Source organism: Balaenoptera acutorostrata, chromosome 5, assembly GCF_949987535.1.
Source record: "Balaenoptera acutorostrata chromosome 5, mBalAcu1.1, whole genome shotgun sequence".
NCBI classification, from domain to species: domain Eukaryota; kingdom Metazoa; phylum Chordata; class Mammalia; order Artiodactyla; family Balaenopteridae; genus Balaenoptera; species Balaenoptera acutorostrata.
Window position 1 is genome coordinate 142693669 of NC_080068.1, and position 18122 is coordinate 142711790.

At 48.1% G+C, this 18122-nt stretch overlaps 1 protein-coding gene across 2 annotated transcripts in view; it reads right to left on the reverse strand.

Annotated features, from left to right (window-relative positions):
• Window positions 1-2233: 2233 nt before the first annotated feature.
• The window catches only part of RNF4 (ring finger protein 4), a 42212-nt gene continuing 26323 nt past the window's right edge, over window positions 2234-18122 (reverse strand). The window contains exons 5-8 of one of the 2 annotated variants that reach the window (XM_057546597.1): window positions 6241-6250; window positions 5762-5921; window positions 5007-5055; window positions 2234-4430 (exon numbers count right to left, since the gene is read on the reverse strand). In XM_057546597.1, coding sequence (XP_057402580.1) covers window positions 4281-4430; window positions 5007-5055; window positions 5762-5921; window positions 6241-6250 — 369 coding nt within the window. In that variant the 3' untranslated portion in view covers window positions 2234-4280. Of the gene's footprint in view, window positions 4431-5006; window positions 5056-5761; window positions 5922-6240; window positions 6251-8809; window positions 9339-13971; window positions 14041-18122 lie in introns of those variants that run through there. The other variant, XM_057546599.1, reaches the window with a different exon arrangement.

Genomic DNA, 18122 nt, shown 5'->3' on the forward strand with positions numbered 1-18122 from the left:
CTCAAAGAGTTTTCAGATAGTTACCAAGTTACCTGGGTTCAAAGTAAGGGAGAAAAAAGTTTACAAAACACACAAAGAAAGAAGTCATCATTAGTAAGAGCCAGCCGGAATATAAGGCCTCAGAATTAGACCCACAAAGACTCTGGGTACTGGAATTAACATAAATAGAATATGAAACAGACAAATCTCTAAAACTGATTAAAAGGGAAAGCATAAATTAGTATTAATGATAAAAAGATGCTGCAGAGACAAATTAGCTTACAAGAGAATATTCTGAACTTTATACCAAAGACTTGTAAAGAGATGAAATACACAAATTCCCAGAAACCTGTAACTTAACTGACTTAAATGTGAATAATTCCCAAACATTAAAAAATCAAATCAGTATTTTAAAATCTTTCCTTAATAAAAATAATAGCCCAGAAATTTTATTGCTGAGTTCTAATAAACATTCAAGGAACAAATAATTCGAATCCAGGGTATAGAGACAATTCTCCTTAGTCTCACTGTAGGGAACTTACTTTGAAACCAAAACCTGACAAAGACAGTGTAAGAAAATGATAGGTCAATATAACTCATGAACATGGATATATAGAAACCCTAAACCAAATATTGGCAAAACAAAGTAAGAAATGTGTAAGCTAAAACATCATGAACAAAGTCGATTTACCCATGAAATATGCTGGTGTGCACTGAAAAAGAATCACTGTGATACACTACATTAACTGATCTAAAGGGGGAAAATCCTGTCTCAGTAGAAGTAGAAAAAGAACCAATAAGGTGATACATCCATTGTGACAAAATAAAGCAGAAATAAAATACAAACTCCTATCTCGTGGTTGGAAAAGGAACCTCCATTACCTGTTAGTTATCTAACAAGTTCATAAAGAAAAAGAAAGTTCCAAGAATTAGAAAGAACATTTCATTGCAGATGATACGGTTGTGAACGTAGAGAATTTAACAGAATCCAGATTCTTAATTAGAATGAGACTTTGGCAAGAATGCTTACACAACTAATCTACAAAACCAATTACATTTCCATATGGCAACAACAAAAAAAGGTAGTTAAGACGCCACTTAAGTTTCAAAATTAAGAAACCTAGAAACAAGCCCCTTCTGTGGCCAGCTTTGGGGGCACACACTCCCCGCCCTTCCATGGGACTCTCCTCTCCTCCCTGGGCTTGCCGAGGATGGAGGCCTCACCTGGCTCCTGGCTTCAGGACACTGCTGGTCTAGGGTGGCCACCAAGGAAGTGTCTGGTCCATCACACCCTCAGGTCTCGGGAGGCCTGTGCACTGGGAGGGCGCCAGGCCTGGGATCTGCACTCAAGGACCCTTTCCTCTTCTCTTTACCTAGACAAGTCTCAGACCTTGAGGAGCACAGCTGAGCATCCCTTCCTGTTCTCTTGGACTCCTGTACCTCACCTTTGCCAGTTTTATTTTCCATTGGCCTGGGGAACTGTCTCCCTCGATGATGTACAGCCTAGCAGGGCAGGGATGCAGCTGGGTTTCTCAATACCCACCAAAGCCAAGTGTGGTACCAGGAGCATGGCAAATGTGCAATAAGCATTTGAATAACTGTACTTTTGTCTCTGGTGGTCTCCAACAGAAGGCAGGCAGGCCTCTGAAGTTTAGCACCTCTGTGCCCCCAAGCACCCAGCACATTAGCCTGTTCTCTCTCTGGGGACCATTTGACAGGAATGGAGAAGAGCAGGCAGGCAAAGGCCAGCTTTCCCATCACTTACTCTCTGGGAAGTAAGCCAAGCCCATGCTGTCTTTTCAGCTTTCCCCGCACAGCTTGCCTGGGGCTCTAACAGGCACGCCATGCACTCCTGGGCCCCCACTCCCACGCGGAGGGCGAACCGTATACAGTGGTTGGGGCAGGTGCGCTGCACTGCCAGAACCCCAGGTCAGTCCGAGTCCACACTGCTCAGAGCTCCTCTCCTGAGCTGGCTCTGGCCAGACTGAGCAGACAGCCCGCAGCTAACCTCACTTCTTCAGGCCTGAGGTTAAGATTCTGCTCGTTTAGGGATTCCAGGGCCTGGACTTGTGGTTCTGCTCCAAGAATGACCTCTTACCTGCTGGCTTCTGGGTCAGTAGATGACCAAGCAACTTTCTTGCACACATACTGTCGCAAAATACACCAAACATGAGGCAGACAGGAATCACACACCTTGGGTAAGGGTGGGGGGTGATATTGATCCAAAAGAGCAAATGAATGCACAAACAAGATACCTGGTTCAAATTGATGGTTTATTTCCACCTGTAACACTAGCAGAGGAGTCCAAAACAGACTGACATACATGGATATAGTTTAAACGTAACAAAGAAAGATTTGAACTATGTACACGGAGGGAGGGAAAGGATTTTTCGTATCAACCTTTTCCTGTTTTGCAACTTCTGAATAGTAGAAACTAAACGTTTTTTTCCAACTTAAGTTAGTATGAAGGAATACAACTTTTATGATCAACCATTTGTCCTTAAGCATAAAACGTAAGAAATTTTGGCTGCACGGTTGTCTTGGCTCCTGAAGTCTGGGTATTGTTAGAACATAAAGAAAGAGCATTCCATGAAGCCCAGAAGGAACTCAATGGCAATGACGTCCAACCGAAGGGCAGACACGCTGCACAGCACGCAGATGAGAACTGATGTCCTGCCCTCCTCGACTCCCAAGTAGAAAACAGTACTTTCCTCAAACGAACTGGCAGTGAGCCAAACAGTTAAAAAGTCAGAATGAAGAATGAAACAATTTTCTTTTCACACAGAGGAGGGATACTCCTTCAGCCCCATTTAAAGTGAATTCTGTGCTCAGTCCCTGCTCCTCCAGAAGGAGAAACTGAAGGTCAGTTATTGCTAGCAACGCCAGAGGCGGCCCCTTTTCCACCTCGAAGATGTTTCACACGAAAAGGCTGTTGGTTTGGCTTGAAGGCCTCGGAGGAAGGAGGGGTACAGAGGTGGAGGCAAGCCCTGTGCAGCGGGGGGCAGCTCAGGTCAGCTCGGGCCACCTTCCGCCTCCTTGAGACCAGAGGCTTTTACCCACGTGGAGTCGAGCAGAGGGTGTTATCTGGGCCCCTGGCAGGGAGAGGCCACCGTACTTTGCCAACCAAAACCTAAGGAGCAATCAAAGCCCGAAGGATCAAAGCCCAGTGGCCAGAAGAGCAGCTTCGGAAATGGATGTCAGTTGCAGGGGTGGGGTTGCCCAGCTCAAGTCTGGAGAGCCGAGGTCTTTTAAACGCAGGTCGGCTGTGACTTGGGCAACAGCATGGACACGGGCGGCTAATAAGGCCACAATTACTGCCACCACCGCCCAGGGTCTATGCTTGAGTAGACATTAGGCAGTGGGAACTGAGGACCGGAGGGCACGTGGTAAACACAAGATGGATTTTTATCAGAAAACAGAGAGGATACTCGACGACGTGCCTGCCCCATTGACCTTGCACGGCCTGCGCCAGGTGAACTCGGGCATGGGTAAAGTTCCTGAGAACAGGTGGTGAACCAGACGGGGCAAGACAGGCACTGCTCCGTAGGCGACATGAGGCCTCTGAAGGACACTAATAGTGCTACATCTCCTGGGCTGCTGAAAAGTAGGCAAAGAACAGGCTTTATTGCACATTTCGTTCTTAGAAGACTGGGGATTGCCCTGCAGAGGTCCTTGTGATCTGCAGGAACCCGACATCAATGCAGGCGGAATCACGGGTGACCTTTGAAACTCAAAGGGAAGAAAAAAAAAGTCCAGTGGTTGGTCTTTCCGGGGCCATGCTTGCACCTGGGATCCTCAGGCCAGATGGACCTTGTCTGGCTTGGTCACTGTGGTGGGCAGATGCCTGGGAGGAGGTAGCGTGCCCAGGAGAGCTGGGCGGACCTGTTTGCTCTCCGACCGGGGCCAGCCCTCGACACACTGCCAGTAGGAAGCTGGGACAAACTTTCCAAATGGGGAAAACTTCTTGGCAAACGTGCAGGTTCCGGAAAGAGGCTGGAACCACGATTCTCAACTCCAATGTGCCTGACTCCCTCTCTCCTACGCTGGAACCAGACTACCCGAAGAAGCAGATGTAGACCCTGGCCTGGGGGGCCCTGGGTCCAGCTCCTCAGCATCAAACTAGAGGTAACAAAGGGGTCAAAGACGGGGTTGGAAACAAGAGAGCAGTTTACTTTACAGACGTTGATTCTGAAACAGTCTTTCTGAGCTCAAGAAAGTGGCGGCAGATAGCCCACGTGAGGCCGTAGAGAACCCAGCCAGGCTCTGTCTGTCCATCCGTCTCTCCTGAGCAGCTCAACACTTCATATATAAATGGGGTGGTACCGTTTGTGGTTGATCTTTTTCCTGCAAGTTGGGCAAGTGTTAGCATTCTTAAGGGAATCACGGAGGCACTGGCTACAGAAGACGTGGCCACATTCTGTAGAAACAATGAGACGTCCATTCTGCACAATCTAGAAAACAGAGAAAAGAACAGGCTTCACGTCTGGCCTTGTACCAGCGCAGCGGGAGCCCCCAGAGAGTCCACTCCCGCCCATCTCTAAGATGCCGAGTGCGAGGAGGGGGCCCAGGGCTGCAGCAGGGAAAGCAGGGAGGTGGTCTGGAGAACTAGGACGCTGCTCTGCAGGCTCAGGCAAGGACGAGCGGTGCCTCTGAGGCCGAGAGCAGAGGCAGCAGCCAGTCTCCGGCAGCGACAGCCCAAGGGGGTCTGACGAGCCCCCAGGCACCCAGTGGGGCAGTGCCCTAGGGCCTGGGGCCACACTGAACACCAGTAGCTTCCAGTTAGGCCAGGTGGGGAACACACAGGACTGATGCACTTGCCCAGGGCAGCCCACAGTTCAGGACCGTAGGGCCCAAGCAGACGGCACCCTCCCCCTTCACAGAGGTGTGCCAAGCCACGTGCCAACGCAAGCGTGACTGCAAAACAGAGGCAGCAAAGCCCACCCAGTGAGGAGCGCTCGCTCATCTAATTCTCTCACTGAAGCAGTGTGAAAACCAGAACCAGGGAAGACACAGCTAAGTTTGCTTACCTCCGAGTACCCGTCCATGCAGATGGGACAACTGACAGTACCAGAGGGCCTAAAATCACAGTGCTCATGTCAGTTCCTCAGCAAGCGCAAACATCAATTACTCTTAAGTGGCTTCACGTAAGCAGCCCACATCCCCTTACAAGAGCCTCCACTGACCCTGCCTTAGCACAGGCACCCAGGACACTTACAAGATGGCCGGCTGTCCCGATGCGGGGTGGGGGAGGCTATGAGAAAGGGGAGGAAAGAGATGGGGGCAAGAGAAGGCGCAGGCAACTGGAGTCGCCCTGTCCCCGCCCCGCACCTCTGGCCTATGCTCCCTCAGAGCCCCCTTCCAGCCTCCCTGTCCGGGGCAGGGGCTGTGCCTAGCACCCCCTTCCTCCAAGCATTCCTGTTGCAGAAGGCTGGGAGCCGCTGGGTCTGTTCTCCACCCCAGGTGGTGGGGGTTTGCCTCCAGCCTGGAGCTATTCACACCCGCCCAGCCGGTGCCTGGCACGCCCTGGTCACAGTGGGAACAGCTGAGCCCAGCTCCAGATCCACCTGCCACCCAGATGCTACAACGAGCCCTTCTTGAGCCCAGGGCTGAAGGTCCAGTATGTCTAATACCCTGCTTCCTGCCCCAACCTCTCCACTGAAATATGGAGAGGAAGGAAGAGGATCCTCACTCCAGGGACGATGGGGTCCCACGGATCCAGAAGCTTCCCGGCAGAGAGCCTGTCCCCAGCACGGCGGCAGCAGAGCAGCGGGCACGCTGGTACCTGAGTCCGGTAGCGGCCTCCTCCCGGGCGTTCCTGGGGGTGTGGGTGGTCACATACACGTCCCTGTCCCTGGGCAGCTCCTCGTCATCACTGCTTAGCACACAGCTATCGGCGTGCTCCTGCCGCAGCCTCCTGGCGTTCCTCCTCGGCCGCCTCCTTTCTGAGATGTGAGCCCATGTTCAGGGCAGGGCCTCCCAGTCCCACCACCCTCACCAGCCACCCTCCTTTGTGCCTGGGAAAGGCCAGTCCCAGCTGCACGGAGACCACCCTCCCGTCTTCCCAAGAGAAGCCCCCACCCCTGCTGCGTGCAGATGCCCAGGGGGCGTCTCCTCAGCAGGAAGGGGACTGACTGCAGGCGTGAGCAGGGCACCATCCTGGGCGTGTTCCCGCACCTACAGAGCTGGCAAGGCCCGAGGCCCTGCCCCCGCACCCTCGTCAGTCCTCTACCCAAACCCAAGGAAGGAGAAGAACCCACTCACCTTCAACAATCTTTGAAAAAGGAGAAAAACAAGAGAGAAATACACAATTAATTTGACATAAAATATTCTGTATTCTTTTAAACTTTTAAACAATAAAATTGAAGCATGTGTTTCAAATGCAAAATCCTCGGGAGCAGCAAAGCCTCCCAGCAGCTGACACACTGCACCCCAGCCCGCAGGTGTTTAGTGAGTCTCTGGGAGCTGCGTGACCTGGGGAAGTTCCGTACCCTCAGGAACTGCCAACTTCCTCTTCTGAAAAACAGAGGCACGAGTGCTCACAGCGCCCCGTCGCTGCTGTGAGAACTAAGTGAGATCACAACGATGCCACGGGGCACCAGGGGCCTGAAGCCCACCACCAGCTCCACACGTTCTCCTTGTCTTCACTCCACGTGGGCTACTGCCGGAGACGGAGCCTTTACTGGCAGAAGGGTTTGCAGTGCTTAATCCTTTATTAAAAATAATTAAACAGCCAAAGTAGGCCATGCAGGGACTACGGAGAGTAGCATACACCAAGGACTGAGATCAATCCAATCCTGTGTTCGAGGCCTACAGAGCGAGCTAGCGAGAACTTGTCAAGTCCATCGCCTGACCACAGGCACACCTGTGCTTTGCTTTACTGCGCTTCACAGATACCGCGTTTCTTACAAATTAAAGGTTTGTGGCAACCCTGTGTCAAGCAAGTCTATTGGTACCATTTTTCCAACATCATTTGCTCACTTCGTGTCTGTGTCACTTTTCAGTAATTCTCACAATATGTCAAACTTTTTCATTATTATATTCGTTATGGCAAGATGTGATCGGTGATTTCTGATGTTACTACTGTAATTGTTTTGGGGCACCATGAACCTCACCCATACAAGGCGATGAACTTAACTGATAAATGTGTGTCTGACTGCTCCACAGAACAACTGTTCCATGACTCCCTCCCGCTTTTTGAGCCTCCCTACTCCCTACACACAACAATATTGAAATTAGGCCAATTAATAATCCTACAGTAGGGACTTCCCTGGTGGTCTAGTGGTTGGGACTCTGCACTCCCAAAGCAGGGGGCCCGGGTTCAATCCCTGGTCAGGGAACTAAAGCCTGCATGCCGCAACTAAAACAGCCCGCGTGCCGTACCTAAGACCCAGCACAGCCAAATAAATAAATGAATAAATAAATAAATATTAAAAAAATACATATCCTACAATAACCTCTAAGTCTTCAAATGAAAGGAAGAGCTGCACATGGCTCACTTTAAATCAAAACCTAGAAATGATTAAGGTTAGTGAGGAAGGCAAGTCAAAAGCTGAGACAGGCCTAGAGCTAGGCCTCTTGCGCCAGTCAGCCAAGTCGTGAATGCAAAGGAAAAGCTCTTGAAGGAAATTAAAAGTGCTACTCCAGTAAGCACACAATGATAAGAAAGTGTAACAGCCTTATTGCCGATGTGTAGAAAGTCTGAGTGGTCTGGATAGAAGATCAAACCAGCCACACATTCTCTTAAGCTGAAGCCTAATCCAGAGCAAGGCCCTAACTCTCTTCAATTCTATGAAGGCTGAGAGGTGAGGAAGCTGCAGAAGAAAAGTGTGAAGCCAGCAGAGGTTGGTTCATGAGGCCGAAGGAAAGAAGCCATCTCCATGACATCATATTGCCAGCAAGTGCCGGTGTAGAAGCTGCAGCAAGTTATCCAAAAGATACAGCTAAGATCATTAAAGAAGGTGGCTACACTAAACAACAGATTTTCAATGTAGACAACAGCCTCTACTGGATGAAGATACCATCTAGGACTTGCATAGCTAGAGAGAAGTCAGTGCCTGGCTTCAAAGCTTCAAAGGACAGGCCGACTCTCTCCTTAGCTGATGACTTTAAGTTGAGGCCAGTGCTCCTTTACCATTCCAAAAGTCCTAGGGCCCTTAAGAATGGCGCTAAATCTGCTCTGCCTGTGCTCTACAAATGAAACAACAAAGCCTGAATGACAGCACATCTGTTTACAAAATCGTTTACTGAATATTTTAAACTACTGAGACATACTGCTCAGAAAAAAAGACTCCTTTCACAATATTCCTGCTCACTGACGATGCACCTGGTCAGCCAAGAGCTCGGATGGAGACGGACAGTGGGATGAATGTTGTCGTCTTGCCTGCTGACACAGCATCCGTCCTGCAGCTCAGGGATCGAGGAGTCATTTCAACTTGCAAGTCTTATCGTGTAAGAAATATATTTCCTAAGGATAGCTGCCATAGACAGTAATTTATCTCATGGATCCAGGCAAAGTAAACTAAAAACCTTCTGGAAGGGGTTCACCATTCTAGATGACATTAAGAACATTTGTGATTTCATGGGTGAGGAATTTGGAAGAAGTTGATTCCAACCCTATCGGATGACTTTGAGGGATTCAAGACTTCAGTGGAGGAAGGAACTGCATATGTGGTGGAAAAAGCAAGAGAACTAGAATTAGAAGTGGAGCCTGAAGATGTGACTGAACTGCTGTAATCTCACAGTAAAACTTGAACAGATGAGGAGCTGCTTCGTACCGATGAGAAAGTGGTTTCTTGAGATGGAAGCTACTCCTGGTGAAGATGCTGTGAAGATTGTTGAAATAACAAAAAAGAATTAGAATATTACATGACCTTAGTTGATAAAGCAGCAGCAGGGTTTGAAAGAAATTCTACTATGGGTAAAATGCTGTCAAACAGCACTGCTGCTACAGAGAAACTGTTCATGAAAGGAAGAGTCCATTAATACAGCAAACTTCATCGCTGTCTTACTTTAAGAAATTCCCACAGGCACCCCGGCCTTCAGAAGCCACCACCCTGGTCAGTCAGCAGCATCAGCCTCGAGGGAGGACCCTCCACCAGCAAAGAGATTACAACCTGCTGAAGGCTCAGACGATGGTTCGCGTTTAGCAATAAAGTACTTGTAAATTAAGGAATGCACAGTGTCATAATGTGCGACTGCACACTTAATAGACTGCAGTATAGCACAAACAACTTTTTTACATGCACTGAGAAACACAAAGGTCTGTTGTGTCTTGCTTTACTCACTTGACTACGGTGGTCTGGAACCGAGCCCACTATCTCCAAGGTGTGCCTGTACTCAGAGCTTGTTGAGACTCTTTTCTGCAACAGTTTCAAACCAGTCAAGTCAGGTCTCTCACTGAGCTACGACCTGTCTGTCTACACCATCACCAGTAGCACCCCTTTTCCCTCTCGCTTGTGTGTGTGATCAGCTACTTGAGGAGAGCTCTCAGGACTGCTGTTGAAAGCCCTGCTGCCACCTCTCCTTGGCTGCCCCCCCGCCGTTCAGGGGGCACGGAGGCTGACCCTTTCTGGCATACCATCCTGCCCCGCAGAGATGGGAAGCTCAACTCTATTCCAACTCCCTTGCAGTGGGGATTCTCGACATGAACTAAATTCCCTCAGTGAGACACACTCATGCTATTTGGAGGGCAGAAGGGTGGAGGACAATTTCAGCTGCTGTAGGTGGACACAGATGCGGGTATCAAGAGGCAGTCGTGGCCGAGGCTGCAATGTCCAAAGCCCAGGTCTGTCCTCCCAAGCAAGGAGACACAGTAGCATTTCCTTGAGCCCGAACAGATTAATACAGGTGGTAGCTGCCCCCTCCCATCCTTCTGCTTGGAGCAGAGGTAGCAGCTCCCATGGTGCGTCAAGGCTGAGATGTCCGGAGTTATTCCTAGACACCTGCTCCTCCAGCCTTTACAACACCACGAAGCAACTCCTCCCGTGTCTATTTTTTTTTAATTAATAATTTATTTATTTTTGGCTGTGTTGGGTCTTCATTGCTGTGTGTGGGCTTTCTCTAGTTGTGGCGAGCAGGGGCTACTCTTCGTTGCGGTGCGCGGGCTTCTCATTGCGGTGGCTTCTCTTGTCGCGGAGCATGGGCTCTAGGCACGCGGGCTTCAGTAGTTGTGGCACGCAGGCTCAGTAGTTGTGGCTCGCGGGCTCAGCAGTTGTGGCTCGCGGGCTCTAGAGCACAGGATCAGTAGTTGTGGCGCACGGGCTTAGTTGTTCCGCGGCATGTGGCATTCTTCCCGGACCAGGGATCAAACCCGCGTCCCCTGCACTGGCAGGTGGATTTTTAACCACTGCCCACTGCCACCAGGGAAGTCCCCCTCCCATGTATTAAAATCCATTTCTGCTCCAGAATAACTAGAGTGGATTCGGTTTTTCCAACCTCAACCCTGACCAATACAAATGGCCATCGCAGGAAGGAAGAAGGTCTGAGCATAAAGATCTCCATTTTGCAGATGAGAAGCCACTGAAGACACTTCCCCTCCCCCCAGAAGAAGCTGGGAAGTGTGACCGTGGAACTGGCGACAGTCAACTTCATCCCCAGGACCATGAACTGGAAGAGAAGCTGGGGCTGGCAGAAGGTGCTGTCCGTATGAAGGCTAGAAAGGGAGCTCTGAAGTTAGCCAAGAGCAGGAGGAAATTCTGCTGCGGGCAGGGAAGACCCCAGTTTTCCTCCACTCCAACACTGCTTTTACTGCCCTTTGCCAAGAAGGACCACTGACCAGGTGTGGATGCACCTGGAAGGAATGTGACGCCACTGGGTCCCAGGCCACCAGAATGTGGCAACCAGGTCTCCACAGGCTCTTGTGAGTCAGACCCAGCTCGCCTCTTGGCAGTGCCAAGCCGGGGCCGGACCTGAACACTGAGCCCCCAGGAAAGTCCCAGGCCCAGGATGCTGCTGGCACAACAGCAGGTGCTCCATACTTAACTACTAGGTAAATGAATACCCGGTGGCCAGAGAGCCGCCTTCACCGGTGATGACTCTGTCCCCACGCGCAATGGAAGGACAGCTCAGAGATGAGGCTTCTTGCCCGAAGGGCAGAGAAGAATGGCCCCACAGCCTGGCCTCCCAGCTCCATGCCTTCCTGTGACCCGGAGCCACCTCCTAGCTGATGGAGGCGACATACTATCACTGGTGTTCCCGCCACCCAGCAGCCGAATCGCAACAAATCGAGAACTCTGGACTCCCCTGGTGGCGCAATGGTTAAGAATCCGCCTGCCAATGCAGGGGACACGGGTTTGAGCCCTGGTCCGGGAAGATCCCACATGCCACAGAGCAACTAAGCCCATGTGCCACACTACTGAGCCTGCACTCTAGGGCCCGCGAGCCACAACGACTGAGCCCACGTACCACAACTACTGAAGCTTGCGTGCCTCGAGCCCGTGCTCTGCAACAAGAGAAGCCACTGCAATGAGAAGCCCGCGCACCACAACAAAGAGTAGCCCCTGCTCGCCGCAACTAGAGAAAGCCCGCGCACAGCAGCAAAGACCCAATGCAGACAAAAAAAAAAAGAAAAAATCAAGAACTCTGCAGGTGTCTGCAGGTGCTCTGGAATGTCCCTTCCCCGTGGCCATAGCCCTGCAGGTAACAAAGTGCTTACCTAGCACAAGAGACAGAGGTGGGGAAAAGCATCGGGGCTTCAGAAATGTTGACTCTAGGAGTAAACAGATGGAAATAGGAATAATACAAGCTCTTGGGCCTCTCATCTGGCTGAGAGGCCTTTCAAAGAAACAAAATACCAAACGGAAACAATTCCCCAGTCCCCAAGTATGAACAGCCAAATCAACACTGTGACAAACTGGCTCAAGCTCAGACCCACACATTCCACCCCACCTTCAGCCTGGCTTCTCTTTCCTGACTCTAGAATAAACCACAGGCAGTGTGTTAGAGACAAGTGGAGGAGACACGTGGGGCATGAACAACCCACAGTAGCACCGGCGCCGTCTGCTTCCACACCTGGGCACACTGACTCCAGGTCAGGCACCCAGAGCCCCTATGAGCTTCTGAAGCACACGTGAGCCTCAGAACACCTGCAAACGCTGACACCCATGTCACAGACTCCTGGTCAGTGGGGCAGGATAAGCCTTTCTTCTACTAGTGGACAAAACGCTTGGCATTCTTAGGGTTACAGCAACATGCTGGGGTGAAACAACAGAATGGAACCAAGTAGCAGGGTCACTGGGGTCCTCTGTAGGCAAGCTGACCTCTGGCATTTCTAAGAAAGCTCATCCAGCTGGGAGCTCGGAGAGCCGCTTGCTTTAAATGACCTTCCAAGGCAGCACAGCACATCGTTCCACTGGAAGAAACAGCCATCTGCAACCACCGTGCCCACAAAGGATGCTCCTCAGATCCACCAGGTGCACGCATCACACAACTACAGAGTACGTTTACTGTAGCACCGCCACGAGCACCAGGAAGACTGGTGCTGACATGAACATCCCAGTCGAGTAAGCAATCATATCAGATTCCACGGACAACTGTTTCGTTTCCCCAATTCTTCGATATGATGTCTGGCTCTTCTTCCTTCATATATAATTACGCTGGTTCATTCACTCATTCTAGCAGTCACGGTGTACCTCTCATGCCCTTTACTATTCCCAGCCAGAGACAGACCAGGCTCTGTCCCTGCCTGCAAGGAAGCCTTCACCAAGCAGACCCTTTCAACAGTCTCATAAATCATAAACCAGGTGAGGTACAGAGTATAACAGAGTATAATAGCTCTATACATTAGTACACTACGGGAACAGAACAAAAAAAGATTCCAGGAAAACCAACCTGACTTTAAAAGAAACAATCTTTTGAAATTCAATGAAGGAAAATAGTCCAAGCAAGTACCCTTTTTAATAACTTCCCCCTGGAAGACTCAGTTTCTTAATAAGAGGAGTGAGTCTCTTTTCCATCACTGCATCACTTCCAGCTGGAACAGAGAGACTGGCATACTGCAAATGCTCATGAAAAGTGGTCTGAAAATTTTAATTCATCTATCAAACCAGATAAGAAAGCAGAAGGATGGGACTTCCCTGGTGGCGCAGTGGTTAAGAATCCACCTGCTAATGCAGGGGACACAGGTTCGAGCCCTGTCTGGGAAGATCCCACATGCCGCGGAGCAACTAAGCCCGTGCGCTACAACTACTGAGCCCACGTGCTGGAACTACTGAAGCCTGCGCACCTAGAGCCTGTGCTCTGCAACAAGAGAAGCCACTGCAATAACAAGCCCGCGCACCGCAACAAAGAGAAGCCCCCGCTCGCCGCAACTAGAGAATGCCCATGCACAGCAACGAAGACCCAATGCAGCCAAAAATAAATAAATTAATTAATTTAAAAAATAAAAAAAGAAAGAAAACAGAAGGATGGAAAACAAGCAGAGACTTCCAATAAATGGCAGGCTGGTATTTCCATCCATTTTTCCACTGAAAACAACCAAAAACAAGATAAAACATACATATTTTTAAATAAAGAGGTATCAAAAAAAGAGAAGAATTCGGTCAACAGTATAGGGAATACAGTAATCCAGAGGGGAAAAAAAGCACAGAGGATTCTTAAAAAATTGAAGCCTACTTTTGAAAGCCCCACAGAGAAACCAAAGCCCAGGCAGGAGCCATGGGGGCAGGTTATCTAGCAAAGGCCAGCCGTTGGGGGCAAGCCAGGCTTAAAGCAAGACCCAGTAAGTATCAAAGAACTGACATACAGAATGTATTTTCTGACCAATACTGCAAGCAATCAATAACAAAAAGAAAGTACCCATACATTTGGAAGTTAAAAAATATAAATTTGATAAATGTTGAATTAAATGTAAAGTACCAGTAACACAATTTGTAGGATATAGCTAAAGACAGTATAATCTTTAATGCATTTATTGGAAAAGAAATGATGAAAATTAGAAAAACAGCAAAATAAACTCAAACAAAGAAAGGAATAATCAATGAATGAAAAACTTACAAGAGAAAGGATCCACAAAGCTAAAAGTTGGTTCTTTGAAAGATCTAATAAAGCTCTGGTGATACTAATCTAAAAAAATAGAAAACATAAATAACCAGTATCAGAAATGAAAAAGGAGACATCACTATAGATTCCACAGAACATAAGACATTATGAACAAATTTATGCAAATAAAAGTGAAAACTTTAGATGAAATCAACAAATTCCTAAAAAATGTAATTACCAAAATCTATTAAAACTCTATGTACTTCACTGTTGGGTTCTAACAAACATTCATGGAAGAAATAGTCCAATCTTACAAAATCTCCTGTGGAACGGAAAAAAAGGTGCCCAACTCACTTTGTAAAGATACCAATACGCTGATACCAGAACTCTATAAGGAAAAATTACAGACCACCAATCTTACTCATAAAAATAGAGGCAAAATTATATATAAAACATTAGCAAACCAAATCTAGCAACATAAAAAGATAATGCCATGACCACAATGCTTAAGTGGTTTAACACTAGAAACCAACATAATTCTCCACTTCAACATATGAAAGGGGAAAAAGCAACATTAGATGAAATTGTTAAATTTCGACATTGATTCAAGATGAAACTTATAGCCAAACAGGAAATAGAGAAACTTTTCCACTCTGGTAAAGGATATAAATGAATCAAAAGAACTTACAGCAGAAGTCTTATTTAGTGGCGGAACTCCGAAAGGACTCTTTCAGATTTAGAATGAAACAAGAATGTCCATGACTGTCACCATTTTTATTCAGCCAGTGTTGAATTTTTTAGCCAGTGTGTTAAGGCCAAGGGAAAAAAAAAGGGAAATAGAGAAGAACCAAAACTTGTTCTGTGTACACAGAAATTCAAAGATTTACAGATTAAAGGCTTCCCTGGTGGCGCAGCGGTTAAAAATCCGCCTGCCAGTGCAGGAGACATGGGTTTGAGCCCTGGTCTGGGAAGATCCCACATGCTGCAGAGCAACTAAGCCCATGCGCCACAACTACTGAGCCAGCACTCTAGGGGCCGCGGGCCACAACTACTGAAGCCCACGCACCTAGAGCCCGTGCTCCGCAACAAGAGAAGCCGCCTCAATGAGAAGCCCGCGCACCGCAACAGAAGAGTAGCCCCCGCTCGCCGCAATTAGAGAAAGCCCGCACGCAGCAACGAAGACCCAATGCAGCCAAAAATAAATAAATAAAAATAAATAAATTTTTAAAAAAAGATTTACAGATTAAGAACTGTTAGACTAAAAAAAGAAAAACCAACTGCATTTCTTTATATTAGCAAATAATAAAAACAAAAGAGTGAAAAATTTAAACACCTTTTTTTTTTTATAGCATCCTAAAATACTATGTATCTAGAAATAAATCTTCTAACAAAGACTTGCAAAATCACTCCAGGGAATATTATAAATCTTCACTGAGAGGTATTTAATCTTATCTCAAACCGTACACAAAGGGCTTTCCTGGTGGCGCAGTGGTTAAGAATCTGCCTGCCAATGCAGGGGACATGGGTTCCAGCCCTGGTCTGGCAAGATCCCACATGCCGCAGAGCAACTAAGCCCATGCACCATGACTACTGAGCCTGCGCTCTAGAGCCCGCGAGCCACAACTACTGAAGCCCGCGTGCCTATAGCCCATGCTCTGCAACAAGAGAAGCCACCGCAATGAGAAGCCCGCGCACCGCAACAAAGATCCAATGCAGCCAAAAATAAATAAAACAAATTAAAAAAAAAAAAAACACAAAACTCATATAGATTATAGACCTAAATGTGAAACGCAAAACAGTAAAACTTTTGGAATAGAGGAACATATTTTTATGGTATGGGATTTTCATCAACAAATTGATAAATTCAACTGTATTAAAATTAAGAACCTCTGTACATAAACCAAAAAGAGAAAAGACAAGCCTCTGAGTAGCAGATTCAAAACACAACTAATGGCAGGCTCATATTTTTAGAACTTATAAAGAATTCCTAAAAAATGAGACAAGGTCGACAATCACACAGAAAAATGAGTAGAAAAAAAGACTCAGTGTTTAAAAAAAAAAAAAAAAAAAAGATTGCAACAGGCAATTCGCCAAAGAGGAAAATGAAACACCACTAAACATGAAAAGATGTTCAACCCCACCAGTGATGAGAAAACGCACATTAAAACCACGTGGGATACTCTAGGCAACACCAGACTGACTAAAAGTTACAGTGGCAGTGAGATGTGGAAGCATAAGAACCTCCAGCGCTGGTGGGAGCGTAAACTGGTACATCCTCTCTGGAAAACAGCTTGTCACTATACAGTGACAATCAAAGATATACACACCCTAGGACCCAGCAGTGACGGCCTTTTTTGGGTATGCAATGCCTAAAATAAGTTAAATTTTGAGGGAAAGTATCAAAGCAGAGATGTACAAGGTCTCATTGCACCTTACAGCTTTTAAAATTTCTCCTAATTCATCAGGGGTTTAGGATTCCTTAGAGTTAGAAAAACACAGCCTGCGTAGTTTCACATCCAGTCTTAAGAGGGTTCACAAGAGTTCTAACGTTGTCCCTGGATCCTGGGATGTGAAGATGCAGAGCTACTCCCGGGTGAGGTTGAAGTGGTACACTTAAGCCTGTCCCCCAGCATTCTGGTGGAACTGGTAAGATTACCCCAATTTGGGAAGCGATACATTTATTCATTTCATACTCTCCTGTAGGCGGGGCCTGAGGTAACCCTAAACTTGTAACTCCTCTAATAGATGCCCCTTGACAAGTTAATAATACTATTAGGTTTTCCAAGTAGATCTGCTTTAGAGAGTGAGAATTTCAGCCTCAGGTATACTTCTCACTGTAAATTTTAAAACTGGCATTTGGATTTATTAAACCCCAACAAAGAATGAAGGATGATTAGAATAAGGGGTGCTATTAAGTCCAAAACAATTATTCTATGTCTGGGGACACTGAGGCCATGGGAAGGTTAAGTCCTCTGACCAAACTGGCTGGTGCCTCTGGGACGAGAAGCGAGGACTCCTGCTTCTCAAGGGAGCCTCCCCTTCACCTATCCACCTGCCCCTGGCTATCCACCCACTCCCAGGGCAGCCCCCCCAACTCTAGCCGTCCCATCCTGGTGTCTCTCAGTGACTCTCCACACCCAGAGAAACAGGAAGAAGGCTGGAAAGCTCAGAAAAGAAGCCCATGTAGGGAGGGCAGACTGGCCATCAAAACAAAACCAAGGCGTAAAAGGGGACATGATGATGTGGGTCTGTCACCCAACAGAAGCCAGTCATTGTCTCCTTGAGGGCAGAAAACGCGGTCTTGTGAGCAGAATCCTGGCCATCTCCCCAGGGCCTGGCACACTGCAGGCGGGCACGGAGTATTAGAGAAATTCAGGACTGGCAGCACTTTTAAGTGTTAATCAGCAACTGGGCTGAGGCTGCAGCCAAGGTACCAAATTAAGCTACCTTTCCAGGACCTCAGGGAGCCTGCAGGGAGCAGGGGCAAAGCTGTATGTATTGGCTTGGCTGAAAAGTTCATTCGGGTATTTTCCCAGAAGATGTCACGGAAAATCCGGAATGAACCAACCCAAATGTGTGTACCTTAGAACAGCGGTCCCAGCCTTTTTGGAACCAGGGACCGGTTTTGTGGAAGACCATTTTTCTGTGGACCAGTGGCAGGGTGGCAGGCGAAGGGTGTATGGTTCAGGCAGTAATGCGAGCAACGGGGAGCCCCAGATGAAGCTTTGCTCGCTTGCTGCTCACCTCCTGCTCTGCGGTCCGGTTCCTAACAGGCCGCGGACCAGTACCGGTCTGCGGCCCAGGGGTTGGGGACCCCTGCCTTAGAAATCACACTAATCAGGCCCAGGAAGGGACCACTTACAGCTAAACCTGCTCAGGCTTATCTCAGAAAGTTCCCACCGGTCTCCAGGGAAATTACTGCCTTCTGTTTGGGGGCCATGGTCTCCCCTGAGCATTCATCCAAAATCTGCTGGGGACGGTCTGATGATGCAGCAAGGGCAGCTGCCTTGCCTTTGGGATGGGGGGAGGGGAGGAATGAGAGGGAAGGACACCCCACAGGACAGCCCAGCAGTTTCAGACTAACCAGGGTCTAAACCTCTTAATTTGTCAAGACAGTTCCCTGTCCTCACTCTTTTCTCCTTTTAAAGTCTTGAAGCTTCTCAGTG